Source organism: Varanus komodoensis, unplaced genomic scaffold, assembly GCF_004798865.1.
Source record: "Varanus komodoensis strain SLA01 unplaced genomic scaffold, ASM479886v1 scaffold7_1, whole genome shotgun sequence".
Lineage (NCBI taxonomy): Eukaryota > Metazoa > Chordata > Lepidosauria > Squamata > Varanidae > Varanus > Varanus komodoensis.
In genome coordinates this window covers 1116418-1140233 of record NW_025336479.1, presented here as the reverse complement: position 1 = coordinate 1140233, position 23816 = coordinate 1116418, and the positions used below count along the sequence as shown (strand labels likewise).

At 44.8% G+C, this 23816-nt stretch overlaps 3 protein-coding genes across 4 annotated transcripts in view; 2 read left to right on the top strand and 1 right to left on the bottom strand.

Moving 5' to 3' along the window:
• The first annotated feature begins 420 nt into the window (after positions 1–420).
• MIF4GD (MIF4G domain containing) lies at positions 421–10537 on the top strand. Of its 2 annotated transcripts, none has more exons than XM_044453572.1 (7): positions 421–503; positions 3754–3881; positions 4168–4304; positions 5195–5304; positions 6106–6261; positions 7499–7591; positions 8025–10537. In XM_044453572.1, exons 3-7 carry the CDS (start codon positions 4223–4225, stop codon positions 8250–8252), a joined length of 669 nt encoding a protein of 222 aa, XP_044309507.1. In that variant the 5' UTR covers positions 421–503; positions 3754–3881; positions 4168–4222; the 3' UTR covers positions 8253–10537. The 2 variants fall into 2 exon arrangements, with proteins under 2 accessions (XP_044309507.1, XP_044309506.1); XM_044453571.1 differs by lacking the exon at positions 421–503 and adding an exon at positions 511–804.
• Positions 10538–11450: 913 nt separating this feature from the next.
• Positions 11451–16706, bottom strand: MRPS7 (mitochondrial ribosomal protein S7). The gene is made up of 5 exons (XM_044453570.1): positions 16578–16706; positions 15694–15885; positions 14220–14283; positions 13281–13448; positions 11451–12091 (listed from the first exon to the last, which is right to left on the bottom strand). The coding sequence occupies exons 1-5, from the start codon at positions 16652–16654 to the stop codon at positions 11870–11872; spliced, it is 723 nt and encodes a 240-aa protein (XP_044309505.1). The 5' UTR covers positions 16655–16706; the 3' UTR covers positions 11451–11869.
• Positions 16707–21636: 4930 nt separating this feature from the next.
• Positions 21637–23816, top strand: part of GGA3 (golgi associated, gamma adaptin ear containing, ARF binding protein 3) — a 35786-nt gene continuing 33606 nt past the window's right edge. Inside the window, exon 1 of the mRNA XM_044453565.1 lies at positions 21637–21698. Within this exon, the coding sequence (XP_044309500.1) occupies positions 21659–21698 (40 nt within the window). The 5' untranslated portion in view covers positions 21637–21658. The remainder of the gene's footprint in view (positions 21699–23816) is intronic.

Genomic DNA, 23816 nt, shown 5'->3' with positions numbered 1-23816 from the left:
ATGGCTGCCCTCGCCATTTTACTCTCACAACGTCCCTGCAAGGCTGTGCTTCAGTGATCAACCCTTTGACGGCCGTGTGGGAACTAGCACCAGGGCAACGCTCTCAACTATCGTGCCCTGCTGGCCCTTGTTGGAGGGAATACGGAACAACAGGCTATTATTGTTATGAAGTAGCGGCACCGATCGGGGAGGCTCTTTCTCCCTCGGTACACCACGCATTCGTATTCCGCACGATCGCTCCGTGGTGGATCCGGGGAAGCGGCTCTGATAAAACCAACTACCCGCAAGTCCTAAGCTCCGCCGGTGCGTCCAGGGTTACAGAAGAGACTCTGCAACTGAATCTTCCAGCAGGCGGCGCCGCCACCGCCCTGCCACCATCACTCCGCCTCCTTTGGCGAAGTCTCGCTAGGAAATGACCTAAGAGGAAGCCCTGCTGGTTTGCAAGCAATGGAAAGAATCCGTCTTGCTGCTGGCACCGCCTGACCCCGAAGCGGGTGCAAAAAGTAAGAGCCGCCGCCGCCGGAGCTGCTGCGCGGCTGCTTGGGCCAGAGGGGCGCTTCTGCTGGTGGCGGGGCGAATACACGGAGGATGCCCATCCTGCACTTGCACTCCATGCTTGAGGTGCTGCCTTTCCTGCTGCTGCTGCTGCTGTTCTTGGCTCTGGGCTTTTTCCTGATCTACCTCCAGCGACCCGAAGCAGAAACCAAAAAGAACTAGGGGTGGGCGCGTGGGCGGGTGCCGGTCTCCCACGTCACGATGCCGCTCTTGGAGGTGGAGGTGTGACAGACTAAAGACGGAAAGCAGGTTGGTAACTTCTGAACACCCGCCTCCTCCTGCGTGGGGCTGCCCCATGGAGAGCAGCTTGTTCTGCCTGTTAACGTGGGTGGAGCAGTCCACCCCCCCGTCTTTTTGCGGGCAGCGGGGAGGGCTGGACGGGGAAGCGGGCGCACGCAGCCCGCGCTGGCATGCCGAGTTCCGTGGGCGCCTGTCAGCGCTGCCTGACCCCCAGTGTTCAGCATTTGGCCTCCAACACAGGACCCCTTCGTAATTACAGGCTACTCATGTTAGGCAGAGGGAAATGTGAGCGCATGAAGTGGGGCTGCCTCATTCTGCTTGCGTGGTAATGTCTCATGTGGAGCGTACATAGTTCTGCCCATGTGCAAAAAAGTGGAGAACAAGAGGACCGGGCATGAACACATGGATGAAGTGCTTGGAGAGTTAAATATTTTAAATAGTGCATGAATAATGATAACAACAACAACAACAACAACATATGTGTTGTGAAGAATGTGCATGAAGGCAGAATGCTTCCATAAATGAAGGATCACGACCACATAACAAATCCCTCATGTAAAGACGTCTTGACTCCCTTCTGTGATCTACAAAATCGCAGTGTGATTTTTCCAGGTCATGGAACCCACATTAGCTGATGGAACCCACATTAGTTACACTTGTGTGAAAGAGTGATTTAAGAGTGATTTATCTGGCTAAAGCCGCTTGAGAACGTATGATAGGAACTGACTCCGTGACACATCCCTTTGCTAGAAAATGTGTTTGTATTTTGGTGACAGTGTTACTTATAGTGATTTCCCGGTGTAGGAATATTCCTTGCTCCATTTTTGTCACTGGAGATGTCGGTGGCCACTGTGGCGCAGAGCACTTTTCGCCAGCTTAGGCTGGTGCACCAGCTATTGCCCTGCTGAAAGATCTTAGTTTCATGGATCAGGAACTGGTAACCTCCAAGTTAAATTGCTGCCAGCGGCTACCTTTGGAGAGGTTTCATAGATCAACACAGAATGTCTAGCTTGCTCACTGAAACTGGGCATTCTGATTGCTTCATACGAATGCTTCAAGAACCGCACTGGTTCCGGGGCCATTTGTGGGCTCAGTTCAAAGCACTTGTTTTTACTTTGAAAGGACTTTATGGTTCGAAGGATCCTCTGGCCTGCCAATAGAACGAGACGTTCAGTGGAGACTCTTCCGTGGGTGCCCTTGCAGCAGATGGCTTCAGGGATGAGTCCTCAGCGATGGTGCCCTGATAAAGGAAAGGGCTGCCCAGTGCCTACTTGGTTGCCATTTCAGTGAAGACCTTGTTTTCAAAGGACTTCTAACATACTCATTTATATATAATCAATAACCAATGTTCTCTGGCAAATGGCAAAGAGTTCATCTGATACAACACACATATGTGAAAGAAGAAGATTGAAGACAGGGTAATGAATTCCACAGGAATACAGATAATGAACAGTCATGGACATCTAAAATCTAAGTCTCTGAAATGCCAAGAAAAAAGAAATATCTTGGCCAAAAAGATTCCAATGTGGGTCCCAGGCAACCCCCTTTGAAGATTGCATAGAATCATGGAATAGTAGAGTTGGAAGGGGCCAAGAAGGCCATCGGCTCCAACCCCCTGCTGGTGCAGGATGGCAGTCACATTATCTCACTCAGATAACTTCCTAGTTTCTTTCTGAATGTCTCTAGAGTAGGAGCACAGCGAGAAGGCATCTTGCTTCTAGCCAGCCACCTGACTTTCCTTGGTGAGGGCATCTGGAGAAGGGACTTTGAAGATGGCCCAGGCCAGCCCATGTGGCCAGAGCTGTTCCTTACTCTGGTCCCAGGTCATTTAGGACTTTCATGGGCAACACCAGCACTTTGGGTCAGGGTTGCGAATGGACTGGGAGCTGACAAAGTGTGGTCCCATGTGATCATATCAGCCAAGGCCAGTTATGCGTAGCCGTTCTGTTTTGGGGGGGGGGAATGGAATCTCGGAGCTATCTTCCAAGATAACCCTGTGGACAGCACATTGCACTGAATCTGCCTTATCTTTGCTGAAAAATTTTTATTGTGCTTTTAGTCTGAGTAATTTGTATCATGTGATGAGTGACTCTTTACTGACTTGTTATGCTTTGTTTGCTTTGTTTTGTTTTTAGACCTGGAGGATTGTTTGATGGGCAAGGTGGATGCCTTATGATAACCATTAATAGTCTTGTGAAGTATAAAATTATAGAAAGTATTGTTGTAATCTTTTCTAGACATGATTGAGTTTCCTTATAACTGTGAAGGTAGCTAAGGGCAGGCTTCTGAACCATGCTGAATTGTACTCCTAATTGCTACTGAATTTTGCCCTCTCTGTTAAATGGTGTCTTTAATTTTGCTGTGCAAGTCCCTTTCAGATGGTTGACTTAAGGTGCAATCTTATGCATGTTTAGACAGGGCTTGGGGCATGCTGGAACTTCTGAGCCATTTTTCTGTCTAAACATGCATGAGATTGCACCCCTACTGCATTATTCCGAGGCAAGGAGTGGTGCGATGTGAAGAAGAGAAGGAAGAGTCAGGATGGGGAAGGTGGTGGTCCGGTAGCAGAGGAGGTGTAGGCAAGGTGGTTGAGGCAAGCCTTTGCTGAAGGTTGGGACTGTAAGCAGAAATGTGCAGGAAGAGAAGGAAATACCTTGATACATGGAAAGAATGAGGTGGCCTTTTCAGGCACGGCAGTGGGCACAGAGTGAGCAGCATGAGGGAAAGGGGTAAGGAACAGGGGAGCTTGAAAATGAGGAGCAAGGAGGAGATGTGAGATTTAACCAAAGGCTGAGAGATGGAGAGGGTTTGGAACTTGAAGGAAGGCCCAAGGCCTTTTGAGTGGCAGAAGCGGAAAACCCCACGGGTGCTCTTTTGAGTGTGCACAGTGGAGCAGAACTATGCAGCGCTTCCTGGAACCAAGCCTTGTTTTGTCACCTTGCTTTTGCCTGTTTGCAGGGGAAGCACATGTCACAACTGTGGAATTCCGATGAGTGAGCAATGTGCCGCTTGTCCGGCCGCTTGTCCATTCAGGGTTCAGAGGCTGCGCAGCAAGCATTTGCTCTAGCACCAAGCCGGGCGAGCAGGTAAGGCTGGATATTTATGCAAAAGGAAGACTCCCCCTCAGCTCGCAAGAGAACAGAAGAGAACAGTGCAGAATCCCAGGATCTTTGCGTGACAAGATCTTTTTGCTTTGACTTTATCAAATGTTGAGGTGTTCGGTTTCATTTTAATTGCTTGGGTGTAACTAGCAGGGCTTTTTTTCCTACTAAGTGGGGAACCAGACAGCATATATGAAAACCAGGAACAATACTAATTACTTCCTTCTCTGTTCTCAGTAGGCAGTATTTTTAATCTCTTTTCTCCTCGCAGCTCCCACGATACTCAGCTGCCTCCCTTACCAAACAAGCATTGAAAGAGGAAAGCAATGGGAGACACAGGCAAAGAAGACTGTAAAATTGACACATTTGATGCAGAGATTCAACAGCTGTTGAAAACAGCCCTCAAAGGTCAGCATCTCTTGCTCACTCTTTCTCCTCACTACTTCCCATGACCACCACATCTTCTGCTTCTGACATGAGTGTGTCAGTGGAGAGTGCTGAATGTAGAGCTTTGGAAGGCCTCAACATCCCCAGTGACTGCCTGCTCCAGTACGAAACTGCCCGTTCCTTATGATCATCTAACATATCTGGAAGTTAGAAGGAGAGCAACTGGAGATAGGATCTTTTTTGTAATAGCTTCCCAGGTGTAGAATAATCTGTTCAAGAGACATGTCTGGTGTCTGTTTAATGGACACCAGGTTACAAGAGGATTCTCCTCTTATCTCCCAGTTTAACTAACCAGTTTGAATGACATTCAAAGGGGATTAAGCAAGTTCAAGGAGGATAAGACTATCAAGGGCTAATAGTGACCTCCATTATCAGAGGTAGTACACCTGTGTACACCAGTTACTGGGGAACTGAACTGGGCAGGGTATGTTACACACATGTCCTCCTTGTGGTTTTCCCATGAGCAGCTGGGTGGCTGCTGTGTAAGCCAAATGCTGGAACAGGTGGGACTTTGGTTCAAGCCAGGGGGATTCTTTTTAGGTTCATAAGCTTATATGAAGACATCTTGATCTTTGCTGGCCTTTTGAGGACTCTTCTTCTTGGCCTGTTTTAGAATGGTGCTTTAAATTGTGTTTATTTTTTAATGTCCATTTGTATGATTTGGGGTGGAGAAAGCACTTATTCCATACATCATCCACTTCCAAAATTCTGTTCTCAAAGAGAAGACACATTAAATGCCCATCAGAAATTATGGAATGCAGCAGTAAAGCATTGCTGCACAATCTGAACACCCAGAATGCTTGAATCTGTGTCTCAAGGCAGCATTGAGAGTGTTGTCTCTTCTTCTGTAGACCCCAGCAGCGTGGATCTGGAGAAAGTGGCCAATGTAATTGTGGACCAGTCCCTCAAAGACTGTGTGTTCAGCAAAGAGGCTGGCCGCATCTGCTACACCATCATTCAGGTGGGAGCCCAAGCATCCCATATTTTGAGAACCAGCAGCTTGTTCAGCACTGTTAACTCTGGGCAACTAATCTGCAGATTCTGTTCGCTACTTCTCATGGATGTGGCTATAAATGAAAAACATAAATCACATCTTACCATGAATCTTCTGGCCAGTAAAGTGACATTTCACTCCCAGTTCTGTAGTTCACCAAAGCGTAAAGCTAAGTTTCTCCAAAATGCCTTTCTTTTGTTTCTTCCCTCTTTTGCTCCTTTAAAAACTATTTCCTTTGTGACTGATGGATGGGTAAGAGGTAGATGAGTTATGGCAGGAGGAGGAGATGAACTATCCTTGGCAATCAATAATAATGTAAGTAAAGAACCTTTTTTCACACACACACACAGAGCAAGGAGGAGAGCCAGTGTGCTGCATAAAAGCAATTCTGGATTGGCCTGCTGCTCATCTTGGGCCTCCCGCCAGCCATACTTCCTTTCCTGCAGATGGAGCTTGGTTTAGGCTGCCCTGCTGAACATGGTGGGTATCCAGCCCAGCTAAGAGGATAGAAGTTGAATTTATCCCTTCAGCTGCAGCCCAGGCTTGGTGAGCAAAACTCATTAATGACCCATGTAAAGTTTTGCCTCCCTCCCAACACTTAAGAAGTGGCTAAGAAGCACTTCTAGGCTCCTGCTTCATTAAATCAGATCTTTTTCTGCACAGTGATGGGGTTTGAATAGCATGAGAGGGATCAAAAAGACACCAGTTGCCACAGCTTAGACTACATACAGCATCCTCCGGGGCTCCATGTCTTTGTTTTTGTCACAGGTGGAAAGCAAACAGGTAGGCCAGAGCATCTTCCGGCGTGGCCTCCTCAACCGACTACAACAGGAGTATAAGGACCGTGATGAACTGCGAGCTCGGTCCCTCCAGGCCTGGATCTGCTTTGTCACCTTTATCTGCAACATCTTTGACTACCTGAAGGTAAGGGGTTGATGCTGAGAATAGGTTATCACTCCTCCTCAGATCGAACTTCAGGGCCGATATGGTACTGGTTATACAGCCCTTTTTTATATAGAAACATAGAAACAGCGAGTCAGAAGGGGCCTCTGGGGCCATCTAGACTGACCTCCGGCACCAGCTGGCTCCGCTCACGACATGCCCACCATGTGGACGTCCAGCCTATCCTTGAACACCCGCACCAATGGGGCCTCAACCACCTCTCGTGGAAGCCCATTCCACACCCTCGGGGTCCTGACTACAGTCTTTTAAAATAATACTTGCCAAACAGTTTAAAGCAAGAAGAACGAATCAGTGCAAGCACATGCATGTCTACTCAGACATAAATCCCATAGATTTCAGTGGCATCTGCTTCCAGAAAAGGGTGTGTAGGATCGCAGCCTAAAATGTAAGTCCAATGTACATGATAGACTGAAAGTCTGCAAGATTGCAAAAGCTGCTGAAAACAGCAACATTAATAGTGTCTCTAAAAAGCTTGTGATTTTTGTAAATCGTTGCATGGGTCAAAATAGGTGCTGCAGGGCTGGATGGGCTGATCCTGTGCACAGCCCTCCCCTGACAAACACCTGCTTGGGTGTTTGTAAGGACCAGGTTCTTCACACATATGTGCAGAAAGCTGCTGTATGCAAGGAGACACCCTACGGACTCCTTGTGCTTCCTCAAGGATAGGTGCACTCGGCACACAGATGTACATGCAGAGAATTTGTGCTCATAAACATCCACTAGAGCTCATGGCCAATGGTCGGAGATGATGGAAGTGGTGAGCAAAAACATCTGGAGCAATTCAGATGGGAGAGAACTGCTGCTGGGCCTTCCAGATTAACAACTTCATCACAGTGTGAATTTTGGCAGGCGAGATCCAGCTTCATTGGATGTGCGTTAAGTTTGCACCCGAGGCAGAGGGCTCCGTTCCAGACTGGTGCCCTCCAGATGTGTCTGACTGCAACTCCCATCATAGCCAGCCAGCCAGCCAGCCAGCTGTAGTTCTGGTGGCACACAGCCTGGGAAAGCTGCTCTAAACCAAAGACCGCTCTCAGCAGAACAGTCTTTGTTAGCTTTTAAGGAGCCACTTGTTTTCTTTTCCTGGCATTTTTGGGGGAGGTCTTCAAAGAAATGGCCAAGGGCTTGTAAACATATGTTGATTGTTTTGTAAGCGGATAAGGAAGTTAATGTTAATCATCAGTCCACTATTCATTCTTAGGTCAACAACATGCCCATGATGGCGCTGGTGAACCCAGTCTACGATTGCCTGTTCCGCCTCGCACAGCCCGATAGCCTGCAGAAAGAGGAAGAGGTGAGTGTGACCAGGGATGAGAGCCACTTGGCCCTGTGGAAAAGAATCAAAGTCTAGACTGTCCAATGGGCAGAGAGTTACAATCTCCTGGCGGGGAGGGGGAGCCTGAAGAGAATGTACAGGAGCCAAAGTGGAAATGGAGAGCAGCTAGACAGGTGAAGTTGGGGACAACCCCGAAAGAGGGTGATTGGGACAGAGAATGGCTGTGGGAAGTGCAAGGAACTGATTCACAGAGCAACTTTGTTGTTTCATTGTAAACACATGCAAACTTTTGCTGCTTCGATGCCAAAGAAACCTTCCCACAGGAATTGGTACGTCTGTGTAGAAGCAGCAGGGTCTGCTTTTTCACCATCCTTGTCTTCTGCTTTAATGTACAGTTGTCAGCATGGACAGCTTTCCTGCTTTACCCGTGTGTTTGATGCCTTCTATTAAGGTGGACTGCCTGGTGCTGCAGCTGCACCGTATTGGTGAGCAGTTAGAGAAGATGAACACCCAACGGATGGAGGAGCTCTTTTCCCTCCTGCGAGACGGCTTCCTCCTGCAGGAGGGCATTAGCTCCCTGTCTCAGCTGCTACTGCTGGAGATCATCGAGTTCCGGGCCGCTGACTGGAAAATGACCGATGCAGCACAAAAGTACTATTACAGCGAGGTCACTGACTGAATGGTCCGTTGCTCGCAGCACCACACTCTGCACAGTTTGAATTGCCACTCTTGACCCCTTTCACCAGCAGATTTCATACAAAAGAAAAGCAAACAAAGCTGCAATTATTTTTAATGCCTTTTGTCTAGCACTTTTTTGTATATAGAACGACTAATGCTCTCTCTGGGTAGCTCTTTGCACTAGGTAATGGCTGGCTGCAGTTGAGCTGGGAGGGAAGTATGACTGGGAGGTGGGGGAGAACCACTGCTCCTGTTGTGTTGCACTAAAGAGGGACCTATATTAATTATTGCTGCCTGCTGGACCGGTGTTTTCCATGGAGCTGTGGTCTTTCCTTACTTGCATCTCCCCACTATAAGTATGCAGCCCAGAATGCAAAGGGACAGTGGTTTAAATCCAGACTGATCAGAACTTAATTTACTCCAAGAGGCCAGATGCTAAGAATATCCCTCTCTCCTGGCTGCATTTGCAGGGTGGGGAGCCTCTTTCAGCCCAAGTCCTAAATTCACTTTCAGAGAAACTGAGGCAGGCTGAGGGGGCCCATTCCAGTGGTGCTCAGCAGTAAAAATACACAAGAAACTCTGGCTTAAAGCTCTTTCTGCCAATTACTAAACCTTAGGAGAGACTGTTGGCAAAGGAGAAAATGTGGAAAACTGGGAAACATCGAACTATCAGTGGTCAAGTGGATGTGACCCTCTGGGGAACCTCTGAGAGCCAGATTGTGATTCTAGGAGAGGCAGAGGTCACCCACCTGTTTTTGAATTTCACCTTCTTTCACAGCTGAACCCAAAAGTAAAGGTGATTCCGCCAACAAATTACAAGCAAAGGATTTCTATTTGCTTCCCTGTAATCCAGGCTGAGGGCTCTGCATGCCAACTGCTGGCAACCTGAGCAGTGGTGCTCTTGCCCTCACTTCCTGCTTGTGGGCCCTGGTGGCCTCTCACTGGCCACTGTGGGAAACTGATGCTGAGCTAGAGGGCTTTTGCTCCGATCCAGCAAGGCTCTTCTGCTTGCCGAAGGTACGTTTCCAGTTGGCATGGGTTGCCACTAGGAAACACATGTGATTTGGACAACTTTATCACTTTCTGAAATCAAAAGGTGTGTTGTGTGCCACTGATCTTTCCAAATGGCAAACAGTTTCACTTCTTTACTGCATTTCCTGCTTCTTGTCAAAAGCAGACAGGTTTTTAAAACCACCGTTCACTTCAAATTTGCATGCAAGGGCAGGACTGTGTGTTTAGCAGATTATCATTAGGATAAAAACGAGCATTGTTTCTACCACCGATATCCTTCTCCTTTGCCAATGGAAAATAAGGTGCCTGAAGGCTGAAATTCCAAGAATGCTTAGAGCTACACATTCATTAATTTCTGAGTGAGGTCTGCCAGGACTGTACTCCTTTAGATTGTAAGTTTGAATGCTTCCTGATGCAACCAAAATAACCCTCTCCAAATACAGAAAACCAGCACTGAAGGCTAGGACCCTTCACTTTGCCATGCTAGCATGGCACAAGCAATGAGTTTTTCATGGGAGAGCATTTGGTCATGTCATTGCTAAGTGGCAATTAGATGTGGAGGAATGAATATGTTGTTTGATATTCAGTTATCTAGAAGTAAATTCCATCAAAATCAGGGAGGGGGTTTATGACCAAGGAAATACCTTTAGAAGTGGAAAGGGGGCAGCTTTTCCTTGTGTTTCTTGCCTTTAAAGTAACAGTCCTGGTAAATTGCTTAGATTTTAAGATTTTTAACAGATCATATACTACTCTTCTGAGGTCAGAAGACAATTTTACTGACTTTGGTGTAGCTTAGTCGTAGGGCATACTGTCCTGTGAAAGCTACTGCCCAGCTGTTAGTTCTGAGTGGTGCTGAAGGCTTCTGGAAAGGCATGCTGGAGTTTGCAGACTCCAAATGACAATTCAGCCACACATTGTTTTTGAAATAGGTTGCCATCTCTTTGGTAGGCATCCTTCTGTAGCTGTGGCAGAGTGCTATGCAAGTGCTATTACAACCTCCGGTGCCCATTAGGTGCTGTTCCTTCCTTTTCCCTCTTCTGGCCAGCTCAGGTGTAACAGCTAAGGCAGTGCCTTCACCCCTACAGGTGGTGTGAAGCTGACATGCTGGTGCAAAGTATCACTCCACAGCAGAAGTATTCCCTGGAGAACATGCAACTACTCATTGATTTTGTAACTTTTATATAATAGCTACTTTGAACTACAGTATTGTACTTTCCTGATAAAAGGGTTGGTTTGCTTTGGATTTTTTTAAAAAATAAACATTTTAGACATCTACCTATACTCTCTGTTTCCCATCTATCAAGGAGCTATATTAGATGAAAAGTTTCTTTATGGCAGGGCTGTAAGTAGCCATATAGCCTGTTTCCTGTGGCAATCAAGAATTGTCTCTAGGTGACTAGCAAGGGAAGCCTCATGGAACTTTGGTCTATTTTTTTAGCCATAGAAATTGCAACAAAATGTTGCTGTCTAGTGTTGCAGTTCCCCTTCTAGCAACTATATTTCATTCACCTTCCCACTGCAGTTTCACTTCTGTCCTCTCTCAGGTTGTTTTTTCCTAAAGGCTTTCTGGTATTTTGGCATCCCTGTTTTGGAGTTCTTCTGTCCTGTATGTGGATGGTTCCACTTTGGCTGCAGAAGGACTAGCCCTCACAATTGGGATAGTGATAAGAGGTATTAGGAAGGCAAGTAAGGCTGCTTTCTGGCATATTCTTTGGAAGGTAGTAGGTGGCAGTGTTCAGCCATGAAAATGTTTGCTATACACTTCCATAAGGAGACTAAAAACTACACATTGTCTTTTCTATCACTCTTCTTATCTCCTAGGGGATATGAAATCTTTTTCTCTAACAGGCTCAAAAATTTGTATGGCTGGGAATCAGCCTCCCATTCTATAGGTAAGGTTAAGATGTGAAGACTCCCCCAGCCAAGATGCAGCACGAGCCATTTAACATGCTTCCTACACATACAAGAAGACAGCAAGGATTAAGGTTGGTTCAGCTGTACATGTGAATCACTTGGCTGCAGCATCAAGGGCCATTTGTACAATATTTTGTGACTAACTACCCTTTAAGAGAGATCAATTTTCAGTCAGGTGGCAGTGACAATGGGAAAATGAATATGCAACTAACCCATGATACAAAAGCATTGCAGAGTGAAGCTGTTCACCAGAGATGCAGGAAGAACATCAGAATGGTGTTTCCCTCTTTATTACACCTTAATTTTCAGTCCAAGTCTAATTCAATCCAAGATTTAGCCAGAAGACTCAGCAGAAAGTACAAAATCCTCAGCTATTTTTAAACAATCCCTTAGAAGGCTACCTGTAACTTAAGCAAGCCATTCCGCATCACAAGTGAACCCTCTGACTTGAAAAAGATAATACACAAAGAAGCACAGAGCGCCATCTGTACCAAGGAGATTGCGTAGGAAAGTAACCATTTTCTTTTAGCTAAGGTTTACCGTACAACATATTCTCCGAAAGCAAACTGAGAAAGCTGGCCACAGTTCTCCCAACCTTGTGATAGACAAAGAAAGGCATATGGGAATTTTGAGAAACACTTGCTCATAGCAAAGTCAGTCATCAAGTGCCGCTTCTGCAGAACAGTGTATTCTCTACCCCCATCGAAAGTGAGCAAAAGCTCGATTGGCCTCAGCCATCTTGTGCAGCTCATGTTTTTTCTTTATGACAGGCCCCACATTGTTGAAGGCCTCCAGCAGCTCCTGGGAAAGCTTTTCAGGCATAAGGGTACGCCTGTGCTTATTTTCCCTGCATTCAGTGATCATCCACTTCATGGCTAAGAAACGCCGCCGGTTGTCTGACAGAGCAGTTGGGATCTATAAGAAACAAAAAGCAGGGAAGAATGTAATTCTGTGTTAAATGCCCTTAAATGCTAGACTACTTTAACTACCCTCCTATGTTGGTTTTACTTCCAGAAATCTTGAAGCTAAGATCTGGGTTCCAAAAAGCTTGGACAGGGGCACAGGGGGTGGACAGTGATGGATTCCTGCAGAAAAATCAAGGTATTAAGATTGCCAGAAAAGAACCTGCAAAAGACTTTCAAGCGTTATCCCCGTCTTACCATTTGAGGTTGTAAGGCCTTCAAAGGGGCTCTGCCAGCCACATGCAACCTTCCTGCCCACTCGGCAGCCTTACAAGTTTTTTTAAAAGTAAAAGAAATGCTAGACCACTGAGAATACCACTTCAAAGCAATTCAAAAGAAAAACAAGGGGGATCCCTAGGCTATGGAAAATCATCTCAGCCACAGAAAACAGTGTTAGTGAAGGGTGCCTTTTTTGACTCACTGTACCAAAGAAAAATTCAAGCCTGTGGCAACACAGAGGAAACTGAAATGGCTCCTCTCCTGATACTCAATTCAATGGAACCATGAACTGCTTGAGGGCTCTGAATGCTACTTCACAATGGTGGAAGCAGTTCAGCTAAGGGGGAAACGAACACAAGGGCTCTAGCCAGGGCTGGGTTTAAAGAAGTAGACCATGCCACCATTTAATTCTAACATGGACTCATACGTTCAGGCTGTAACCACCAAAAGTACATGCGATATGTAAATAAGCATATGTTCTCAAGAGAGCATTTTCTGGACTTTCCTAATCAAGAGCAATTCTGCTGGGTGGTATTATTTTATACTTTAATTATTGGCAATATTTACAGTACCCTTTGACTTTTCCACATTTTGTTGCGTTACCTCCTGGAATTGAAATGGATTTAATTGACATTATTACCACTTGAAGTACTCCAGATACTCTACACTGTGAAAGTGCAACATGTTTTCATTGTGACCCAAAAATTATTGTCTCACTTGATGCAATCTTACACAGGTTTCAATGGGAAAAATAGCATACAACCAGGAACATGTCCCAGCCAGCGAGACTGGTTGGAGGATGCTGGGAGTTTTAGACCTTTTTTTCTGTTGAAAACTTGCATTGAATTGTGCCCTTAGTTTCTCTCCTTCCCTTCCCTTCCCTTCCCTTCCCTTCCCTTCCCTTCCATCCCATCATGGCTCACCTGGTAGACTCTACCTCCCTTCTGAATACCAGAAAGCCCAATGATAGGTTCACAGTTTTTCAGTGCTTCATGAAAGATTTTGTAGGGGTTGCACTCAATGTTTTCTTTCTCCTTCTCGTCAGCTTTATGGTATTTCTCAAGCTGTTTCCTTTTAATCAATTCTAAAGTCTTAATTAAAAGCAAAAATAAAAACAGTTTGTTTACTCATGCTGAAGCCTTAATTACAAACAAAAGTCACCATAGCACAACTTCTGTGATAAACCTGCTGAAAAACTGGATTTACAAACTCAGTAAGAAATTCACCAGCTGCATGCCTCCTGGATAGGTTATCTGTGCATGGAGCCTCAAGGATCTTTCTGACAGAGTCCCATTTACAAATAAATTCACAACATTTCAGAAGCCTTCAGAACAGAATCTCATTCTTTGAGTTTTGTCCTAAAACAACAGCTAGCAAACTTCTTGCAGAATAAGCTTTTGTGGACACGGTCTACTTCATCAGATGCAGCTCCCTGACTACTGGAAGCCTGGCTGACCCAGGTCAGAGCCATTAACAGGTGCTACCTTTAACATTTTCTTGGTCATCATGAAAGTCCTTAAAAAAGATGCAAGTTCCCAATTGGCATTGGATTTAATACTGAAAAGACAAATTTCACATTCTGATTCATGATTGTTTACTTCTTTTGTCTATAATGATAAATTACGGAAGTTATAAATTGTTCGTGATCCATGCAGAATATGGGATTTTGTTAGCAAAACTTTTAGTGGAAAAAAGATAATTTAAAAAAAAACGGCTGGAGATGTAGAAACTGAGGCTCATGATAAAGGGATTAAGGCAAGAATAGGCAGTTTCAATGTTGTAGTAAAAGTAGAAATACTGTTCTTTCATCACATTGGCATTAATCAAAGGAAACGATCAGAAATTGAAAGTTAATGTTTTACCTGATTTATAATGGTTCGGGCCAAAAATTTATCCCCTCCCTTCATCATCATGCTAGTGAATTTGCTGTTATGACAAAAAATAAATGTGATTATACCAGCATTGCAGGTATCCTTACTATGAAATAAGATCCTTATAACTAAACTCTGCTATTGCACAATGCATTATGCCATTTGCAGAGATTTGGGTGGACAGTACTAAGTGAGATAAGGTGATTTCAATGTTAGACTCAGGAGATCTGGTTTCTTGCCTAATCCAATGGACACATGTCTGCTTCAGCTGTAGAGAGGCAGTGTGGCACAGCAGTTAGAAGCGCTGAACTGGGACTCAGGAGATCTGGGTTCTAAGCCACTCAGCCATGGATTTCACTGAGTGACTCTGGGCCAGTCACAGACTCTCAGCCTAACCCAGCTCAGAGAGCTGGTGTTGTGAGGATAAGATTGAGCTGAGGAAGAGAATTATGTAAGTCGCCTTACATTGCTTGAAAGGAAAAAGGAGGGATATAAATAAATGCCTACAAGGCTGTTGTGAGGATAAAATGAGAGGACTATATAAGCTTCCCTGCAGTTCCTTACAAGAGGAAAAATGGTGGGATATAAATGTAATTGTGAGGACACATCACCCTTATTGAAGAAACAACAGAGGAGTTGGCCACTGCAGCATGATGCAGCTCAGTGGCATACTAGCATCTAATGAAGTGGCCCACCACAGGTCATGCGTCTGCAGCTTCCACATTCCCCCATGTTTCTGTTGCCACATCAATCCTCTCTGCTAAATGTGCCGTATCTTCCCTCATATTGTGGAAATGCTTGGTGGAGGAAGTAAACCACTCCACAAGCCAACAGCTGCCTACAGCCATGAACAGAAGGAACACAGAAAGGGTCAAAGAAAGACATAGCATCAGGTCTTTAACACCACCCAGCATATGCTTACAAAACTGGCACATAACAAGGAAGGCATCTAGGGAATATGTTGTTGCCACTGCAAATTATTTTTGTTTCTTTACACAGCTTTGTGCTCCAGAGCAAGATCTGAAACACAGAGGTGCAAAACTTCTCACTGTATCGTGATCTATCGTGCTGGGGCTGATGCTGTGCCTGTGATTTGGGGAAAATATGTGAAACGTTCTGGGGTATTCTAGATTGTTCCATAGCACAATAAAATGCTACCAATAAATTCCTAAGACTCTGAAATATCCTGCTTTTGGCACTGTGCTTCTTGGCTATTTCTACTAAAAATTCCTGGTATTTCTGTCTGCAATACTTTGGTCAACTAAAATACAATCCTATACAAAAAAAGCCTTCAACTCTCAGGATGCCTCATGCTGGCTTGAGCTTAGTATTAGTGGGAGTTGCAGGACTTTTTTTGTTTAACATGCATAGAATTTTACTCTTATTCTATGAAATCAATGAAAATTGTATATCAGATAGCAGATATAGGTACAAGAATGAGATGTAGTCATGATAGCATTCAGACCTTATCAATGGGTCATAGAACACAGAGCTGCTGAGATTGGCAGGGGCAGCCTTTATAGGCTGGGTTGCTCTGAGCTCCCACATAGCTTTTTCTTCCTCTGACATTAGGTCTGGAGATTGACGATACACTTCTTTGTTCACCTCTGGCTCAACGAAACTGGGATTGTATCGGGACCACCTGACCTGTGTCAGTCTATGAAAGATGTGAAGAAGAGAAAAAGAATGTCACAGCTGCATTTTCAGCCCCATGAACCTTGCAGCAGTCTGCATATAACATCCTATCTTGCAAACCAACCCTATGTATATATTAGAGTAAGTATTAATATCATACTTCAGACTAAAGGTCAGACTAGATGGTCCGGGAGGTCCCTTCTGACTTGCTCTGTTTCTATGTTTCTATGTATTCAATTTATAATAGCAGTGGCATAACTCACAAATTACTACTATTATTCCTCTCATGAGGAGGGCAGTACAAGTCCAAATTCACTGTGTACTTCTTTTGATGACGAGTTACCTAAACGCTGGTCTTTCAGAACACTGTTAAAGCCAGTTTTGGGGCTGCTTCTTCAGAAAGAAAGCAGAGTGATGAATACCTTACAAACTGGAAATATATTTTCAATGTCCCCTTATTTGTAGAACCCGTTATTTAATTTTGACCACTATACTCGAGACCAGCAGGACCTCCTGCTCTTGCAGGTTTATAAGATTCTATGCTTTCCGAACAAGGACTTCCCAAGTAAATTTCCCTCTGAAACTGTGGTTCCTAAATCAACGATATTCAGGATGCTATGCGGAGCTGAAACACTGGCTAAAGCACGATCTTTATAAGGAAAATTCGCTCTGCATTCCACGCCTTCGATCCAAAGGCGCCCATCGCTTCCTTACCCAGGGAGCCATACTTTCCATGGGCCAAAGAGCCGCTGCCCGACAACCCCAAGCTTCTCCACCATAGGGGCAGCCATCTTGCTTCTTTCTCAGGACCCCGCCAAGGGCTGTCCCAGCGCCTGCCTGTCGCATCAGAAGCGCGCTCCTGCAGAGCGACTTTTGCGGGCCGGAAGTCGTCCACGCCGTGAGAGAATCAGGTTTTTTTTTTTTTTTAATGCATATATCGTAGAAAATGTGTCATTCTGCTCTCTCATCGCCAGTTCAAAACCTTGCAAAATCAGAGACGAACCTCCTCCCACCTTCTTAATCAGGAGCGCGGGAGACAGCCTCTTCCGCGGCTTGCAATCGGAGAGAACGAAGGAGGCTCGAGCTTATATGATTGAGCTCTTCGCTTCTCCTGGGCGCTCTAAAGGGCGCATGGAAAAAAATGTCAGGATTGTACAGAGAAGTTGTCTAACTCTAGTGAACTGTGTAAAACAAATGGAAACCCGCTAGGTTCAGCATGACGCTAGTTTCAAGAAGCAAAGTCCTATTCAGACCAGAAAGAAAGACTGCACGCTGTGGGTTTTAGACAGTATTAATCCTTAGCTAACGCAGAACCCTGCAAGTGGGTCCTAGATCAAGTCAAGCCAGAGCTTTCCCTAAAAGCAAAAAAGATAAAACTGAGGCGGTCTGCTTTGAAGGATCATGAGAAGGCAAGAAAAGACGCTAGGAAAAGCCGAAGGCAAGAGAAGAAAAGACCAAAGAAAGGATGGATGGATTCCATAAAGGAAGCCACAGCCTTGAATCTAACCAGGGCTGTCATGGTCAAGACATTACAGAGGGCGCTCATTCATAGGGAGGACATAAGTGGGAGACAACTTGACAGCACATAACAACGCAGACCCATTGAAATGAATGAGACTCAGACTAACATTGGATACAATCCAATGTGACAGGCATAAAACTAAGACAAGCATGGCTCCAAAGCCTCTTATAAGAGCTGCACCTTATTCTGGAATGCTGCAGTTCCATAGAACCATGGGGACACTTTATACTGTAACACATTTTTATATTTTAGTGTTTTTCTATAAAACGTTCCCATTCTCTCCTCTTCCCTGATCCATTGCTCATTCTTTGCCAATGTATACAAGCTAATAACGCAGTATAACTCTTCATGCATCTGATGGTGCGGACTGCAGACTATGAACATGTATTCCAAAATAAACATCTTAATTTTTACAGTTCCACAAAAACTATTGTTTTTGCTGCAACCGACTAATATGGCTACCCCCTCTACTGTTTTCATTATAATAATCAGCCCCAATTTGCATTTGAGGGCTTCTGCTGTAGGGTGGTAGTCACATGAAATTAATTAGTTAATTAATAAACAAGTACATATCCTCTTATAAATGCATGGTTGAATATTGTGTATCAGTTGTGTATTGTCCAAGCACTTTGTTAACAACTAGCAATTGTTGTAGAAATTCAGATAAATCCTGGTAGAAAAAAGTTGCTTATACTCGTATGTCCCTTTGTGTTATAAAATCAAACCTGCAACATCTCTGCACCTCTTACTCAGAAAATACCAGAATTCCAAGACAGGCTTCTGTTTAGCATCATTTTCAAACTGTTCCTTTAAGACAGGGCTACTACCTTTGATTGGAAAAGCTTTTGCAGAATGCAGCTCCCAAGGAAAGTTATCCCGTCTACTCTTTGGCTAACAAAACCCATAAGGCTGACTGACAAGTTTTTCTAGCAGTATTGCAATCACCCTCGTTTGCATGCCAAGACCCACAATAATCCCTTAATGATCCTTATGTCAATCTCTTGTAATCAACACTATTGTCCCACTGCAGATTTCTCACATTCTTTTGACTGTGTTCTCCTGATTTTGTCATCTCCTGCCCTGCTGCTACGAGTATGTAATGTGAATCATTCTGTAACGTGCTTTACGTGGGGCTTCCCTTGAAGACGGTCCGGATACTTCAGTTGGTTCAAAACAGAGCTGCCAGGTTGCTGACTGGGACTGGGCATTATGTTCACATGACTCCAGTCATCCGACAGCTTCACTGGCTTCCCATTGAAGCCCGGGCCCAATTCAAGGTGTTGGTTATGACCTATAAAGCCCTAAACGGCTTGGGTCCTGGCTACCTGGAGCGCTTACATCCATATATGCCCGCCCGCCCCTTGAGATCTGCGGGAGAGGCCCTTCTTCGGGAACCCTCCGTGAAAGAAATTAGGAGGGTAGGTACTCGGAGGAGGGCTTTCTCTGCGGTGGCGCCCAATCTATGGAATATGCTCCCCAGAGAGGTCCGCCTGGTGCCGTCGTTATTTGTTTTTCGGCGCCAGGTGAAGACCTTTTTATTTAAACATCATTTTAATTGTTAACAATATTTACTTATTTATCTGGCCAGGGCGACTTCTCTTCTTTTCTTTTCTTTTATAACTTTTCTTTTATAACTTCTTTTATACTGTTTATATATATATATATATATATATATATATATTATTTATTTATTTATTTTATATTATTAATTTTAATTTTATATTGTTATTTTTGTATTGTATTTTATTGTGTTGTAAGCCGCCCCGAGGCTTCGGCAAGGGGCGGCATAGAAATGTTCTAATAATAATAATAATAATAATAATAATAATAATAATCAGAACCTATAAAACACTCTGTATATGTTCTAGAAGTTTGTATGTGGTCTCATACTCACCCAGCAGAGCTGTTTGTAAGGTTGGTCTCTGCAGAGGGTATCTGAAGGCTCAACCTAATAAACTGTCAAGGGTCTTAACGAAATCTGTCTCCCTGTGAATCCAAGCATACATTCTCCCAACTGGTATTTCAAGATTCCCTGACACAGTCTTACCAGATTATTTTTCATTTTTGTCCATCATGAGAATATTCTGGAGTTTGCACATCCAGATTATTAGAAATTCTCTGTACAATGGTGTGGTCCAATTCTGTGCGTATCTACTTGGAAGTGACTCCTACTGTGTCCACTCTGCCACATTTATATGCATTGGAATTCAAACTTTCAGTAATCATACAAAAACACTTAGCGATATGCAGTAACTAAAGCCAATCTCTATTCTTGGTGGTGGGGACAGGGGAAACAGAAGAGCTGAAGGAGGAGCATACTGAGCTGCAGGATGGAATTATTCCAGCTGACTGTGAAAAACTTTAAAAAGATGTCTCCAAACTGTATGACTGAGCAACAAAATAGCAGCTGAGGTTCAACATAAATGTAAAGTGATGCACATTGAGACAAAATAGAAATACTAATTTCACATATTAATTGATGGGGCCTGAACTGGTGGTGACCTGGAAAAAAAATGGTGCAGTCCAATTGAAGAGTTCAATGAAAACGTTAGCCCAGTGTGTGCCAGTTATGAAAAGGACAAATTCCATGTAAGGATTATTAGAGAAGAGACTGAAAATAAAGCTGTATGCTGTAAATTTATAATGTGGCCATATTGTGAATACGCTGTTTAGTTATCAAAGAATTTCAAAAGGTGCTAAGAAGGGCAACCAAAGTGATCAGGAGGCTGGAACAACTCCCATATGAAGGAATGTTGCAACATGGGAGGATGTTTTTTAGATTAGAAAAAGGGGAAGGGCAGATCAATCATAAAAAGGTGGTAGGGTGAAAAAGTGAAGTGGTCAAATGTCTACCTCTTCCAAAGTTTTGCCTCTTTAGCTCAAGAAGCTTGATTGAGATTGCTGTTGGGGGGCGGGGGTCCAGCTCCAGACCACTGTAGCTGCGGGCTCAATCTTGGGAACTGATCCACTGGATGCAAAGCTGTTCCCACCCTGTTGCTGCAGCACTGCCAGTGGCAGGCTTGTGCCTGTAAACCTTTCTGCAGACATAAGCAGGGCCTCTGGGGTGGGTATGCCTCTCTTCACTGGCACAAAGGCACCTTCATGTTATCCTAACCCCTTCTCAGCAACGTATCAGGCATGAGGTAGGGAAGGACTGTGCTGTAAGAGAATTGAAGTTTTCTTGTTCCGGCAGCCAAACACCTATGTTTCAATAACCTCCTATCCTTTATCTAATTTGATTTCCACTTCATCACATTCACACAGTAATACTTATTTTTCTTGAGAATGTTTGGTAATGTATGGTGGAGTAGTGATATTTTAAACAAATATGCAGCTTAGGATACCAGTCAGTTACTGAGCGGCAAAGAGTAGGAGTGCGCTGGTCTCTTCATGATCGTCTTTGTGGATTTCCAAGGAGGCTTCTGGTTAGTCACTGTAGAAATTGGGATGCTGGTAAATGAGATAGCTCCAGTGGGGCTCTTCCTATGTCTTCATCCAAGCAAACAGCCTAATCCCATCCTGGGTAGATCATGCACTAGACAGTCATCATTAGCTCTTTGTGCTACAGATGAGCAAGCTTCCAGACAGAAGAGAAATGTAGCAATAAGCAAACAGATTGGTGATACCAATAGCGTTGGGAGCCCATCCCACACACAGGTTTAGGCAGCCACAGATAGTGCTTTTTCAAGTGTCAACAGCCTCTTTTTGTTCTTGCCCTATACTGAGGGATTCCTATAGCACAGTCTAGGCTTGTACTGAGATAAGGGAAAGGAGACATCTTGCTGGGTCTGGGGTGCAGCGACAGCCAGAGGCCCAAGCCTCTCTGCACCTTTAGAAATGCCCCTCGAGAAACTTATTGAGAGGTTGCTTCATATACCCACGCACCTCACAATTTAAAGCTATTCTTATTTGCTTGAGAAGGGAAGCGACAAGAGCAGGCGCTGATATTATCATCGTCACCATCAGCTTTGGTTGGACAAAGGTAAGAAATCATCACGAACAATTCCATATACACGACTATAGCCAGAAGTGGATGCTGTTGCTGCTGAAATGAAAGCAGTTCTCCGGTGCAATGAGATGATGATGATGAGGAGGATCACGATGCTATTAAAACAAGTCAATGAAGCGAAACAGCAGCGAAAGGGGACGCCGCAGAAGGGGGATGGGGAGACGGCGATCCTTCCCGCCCCGTCTGGGCCGGGCCGGGCCGGGCCTGGCGCGGCGCGTTGTGGCGTAGCCTGGCAGGGGCGGAGTCTTCAGGCCGGCCGGCAACATGGCGGAGGCGGAAGGGGAAAGCTTGGAGTCCTGGCTGAGTGAGTAACCCTCGTCCTCTCCCCTTCCGCCGAGCGAGGGGGGCGGCGGCGGTGGCGGCGGTATGGGCATGGGCATGGGCATGGCCGTCTCCTTGTGGGGCGGACGAGGCTGGCAGTCCGGTGGTGGGGAAGGGTGTGCGTGCAGCGCCCGGGCGGCGTGCGGCTGGGGCAATGACAGCCCGAAGGGAAGGACTGGAGGGAGTCGGTGGGGCTGCTGTGGAGGAAGAGCTTTGGGGGCAGGGAGTGGCAGCGGGGGGTCGTCAGTTGGAGGAGCTGGAAAAAGGGGGGAGCAAGTGCAGCGGCCGACCGGGGCTGCTTCTGTGCCTCGAACAGTTGTCAGGACGAGGAGATGTCGCTGGTTTGGCTTGAGAGACGCTTCCTTTTTTATTCAGTTGTAAGACATACAAGAAGTCCTTGCTGTGTTAGGCTGCCCTACCTGTGGCTGTCACCTGCTTCCGTTCCGTCTGTGCCTTTTGCCCTGATATACCTTGGTCTCGACTGGTCCATCCTTTCGGGTCACTATTGCTCGAAGCACCTTTGGTCTGATGCGTCTGTGAAGTCCAGTGCTGCTGATCACTCTGGTGCCATGTCATTTAGTCTGCCATCACCTACTTCTCTTTCTTACTTTAGCCCATTCTAGGGAATTTTCCTGTGTAAAAGTTTATGCCCCTCATGAGCATGTCCTTCGCTTATTCCATCAGAACCCATGTAAGGCACCTCCACCTTTGTGTTGTTAGTATCTGTCCTCAAATTCCTGTGGACATGAGTAAAGTGTATATGAAGTGTAGCGGTTTGAGTGTCAGTGCAACCTTGGCCACTCCATATTGTTCTGCTTACTCTTATTCAAAGGGTTGTTATGAAGATAAATTGTTGGGGGGAGAACCATGTGTGCCACCTTGAGGAGATGATGATGATGATGATGATGATGATGATGATGATGATGATGGACCTCTGTGGTTATCTAGGAAGACCACAGAACTTCCACCCACCTGTTTCATCTACATGTAGTGCCCCAGCTTTCCATCTTCTTTATAGAGATGGTGCATCATTTAGGAAAAACATGAAAACTGGAGCTACTGCAGTATAATGGCAGCTATGAATAAGGAAGACCCTCACTGAAATTTTGGATCATCAGTAAACGCACTAGGTGTCTTTAGGTAGGTGACTAAACCTTAGCAAGGCATCTGTAGTAAGGGGAAAATAGCTCATCTATCTTAGCTGTTTGTAAAGATGATTCCGATCATACTAGTGGCCAACTTTGAGGAACTGAAATGTGCTGTTAGCTATGTTCCTTCCCTTCTCTTCTCTGTAGTCCCAAAATATGGTCACTTCCTCTTAAGTTCAACTAATGTTACTAAAACATTTCATAATTAGTAGTTAGTTATACAGGCATAATTAGCAATACACATTTCCTGAGTATAAATAAGGACGCTTCCTCTGACTCCAGCAAGCTGGTGTTTGCTTATTTATTTATTTTAAAATTTTCTGTATTGTCTTATATTTTCAAAAAATCTCAATATGGTGTACAAACAATTAACACATTAGAACTAGACAACAGTGCTTGAGTTAAAATACAGTAGATTATACACACACACACACACACACATTTTTAAAACTGGATAAATAAAAAGGTTTTGGCCTGGCACCAAAATGAGTAAAGAGTCAGCACCAGGCAAACCTCTCTGGGGAGCATATTCCACAATCTATTTAATTTCTATTTATCATGTACTTCTTTTATATCATCCAATGTATTTTATGATCTCTGGGCACAGACTCATCCCAGTTCTGTGCCTTTTTGTCTGGATAGACCAGGAGTGAGCAAAAAAACTGTCCTCCAGTTGTTTTGGCCTACAACTCTCATGATCCGGTATCATTGGCTGTGGTGGCTTGGGCTGGTGGTTGACCACTTCTGGTGTGCCTACCCCTCACTTTCTGACACAGTTCTCACGTATGATGATGTATGATGATTGCCAATTTTCTTTTATTCTGATATGCAGGTTGGCTTTTCCAACTTTTAGTCTATTTGAGGAGAGGTTGCCATTTCCTGAAAGATGTGCTCATCCACATGTTACTCTGCTCTGTTCATCCAGTCAATTGCCATTTCTCCTCCCTGAAAAG

Coding starts and splice junctions, on each gene's coding strand:
- MIF4GD (XM_044453572.1), top strand. CDS start 4,223: ATGGGAGACACAGGCAAAGAAGACTGTAAAATTGACACATTTGATGCA. Junction 6,262..7,498: donor ACATCTTTGACTACCTGAAG/GTAAGGGGTTGA, acceptor ATTCATTCTTAG/GTCAACAACATGCCCATGAT. Junction 7,592..8,024: donor GCCTGCAGAAAGAGGAAGAG/GTGAGTGTGACC, acceptor CCTTCTATTAAG/GTGGACTGCCTGGTGCTGCA.
- MRPS7 (XM_044453570.1), bottom strand. CDS start 16,654: ATGGCTGCCCCTATGGTGGAGAAGCTTGGGGTTGTCGGGCAGCGGCTC. Junction 15,886..16,577: donor TGGAAAGTATGGCTCCCTGG/GTAAGGAAGCGA, acceptor CATCTTTCATAG/ACTGACACAGGTCAGGTGGT. Junction 12,092..13,280: donor AGGGAGGTAGAGTCTACCAG/GTGAGCCATGAT, acceptor TGTTTCTTATAG/ATCCCAACTGCTCTGTCAGA.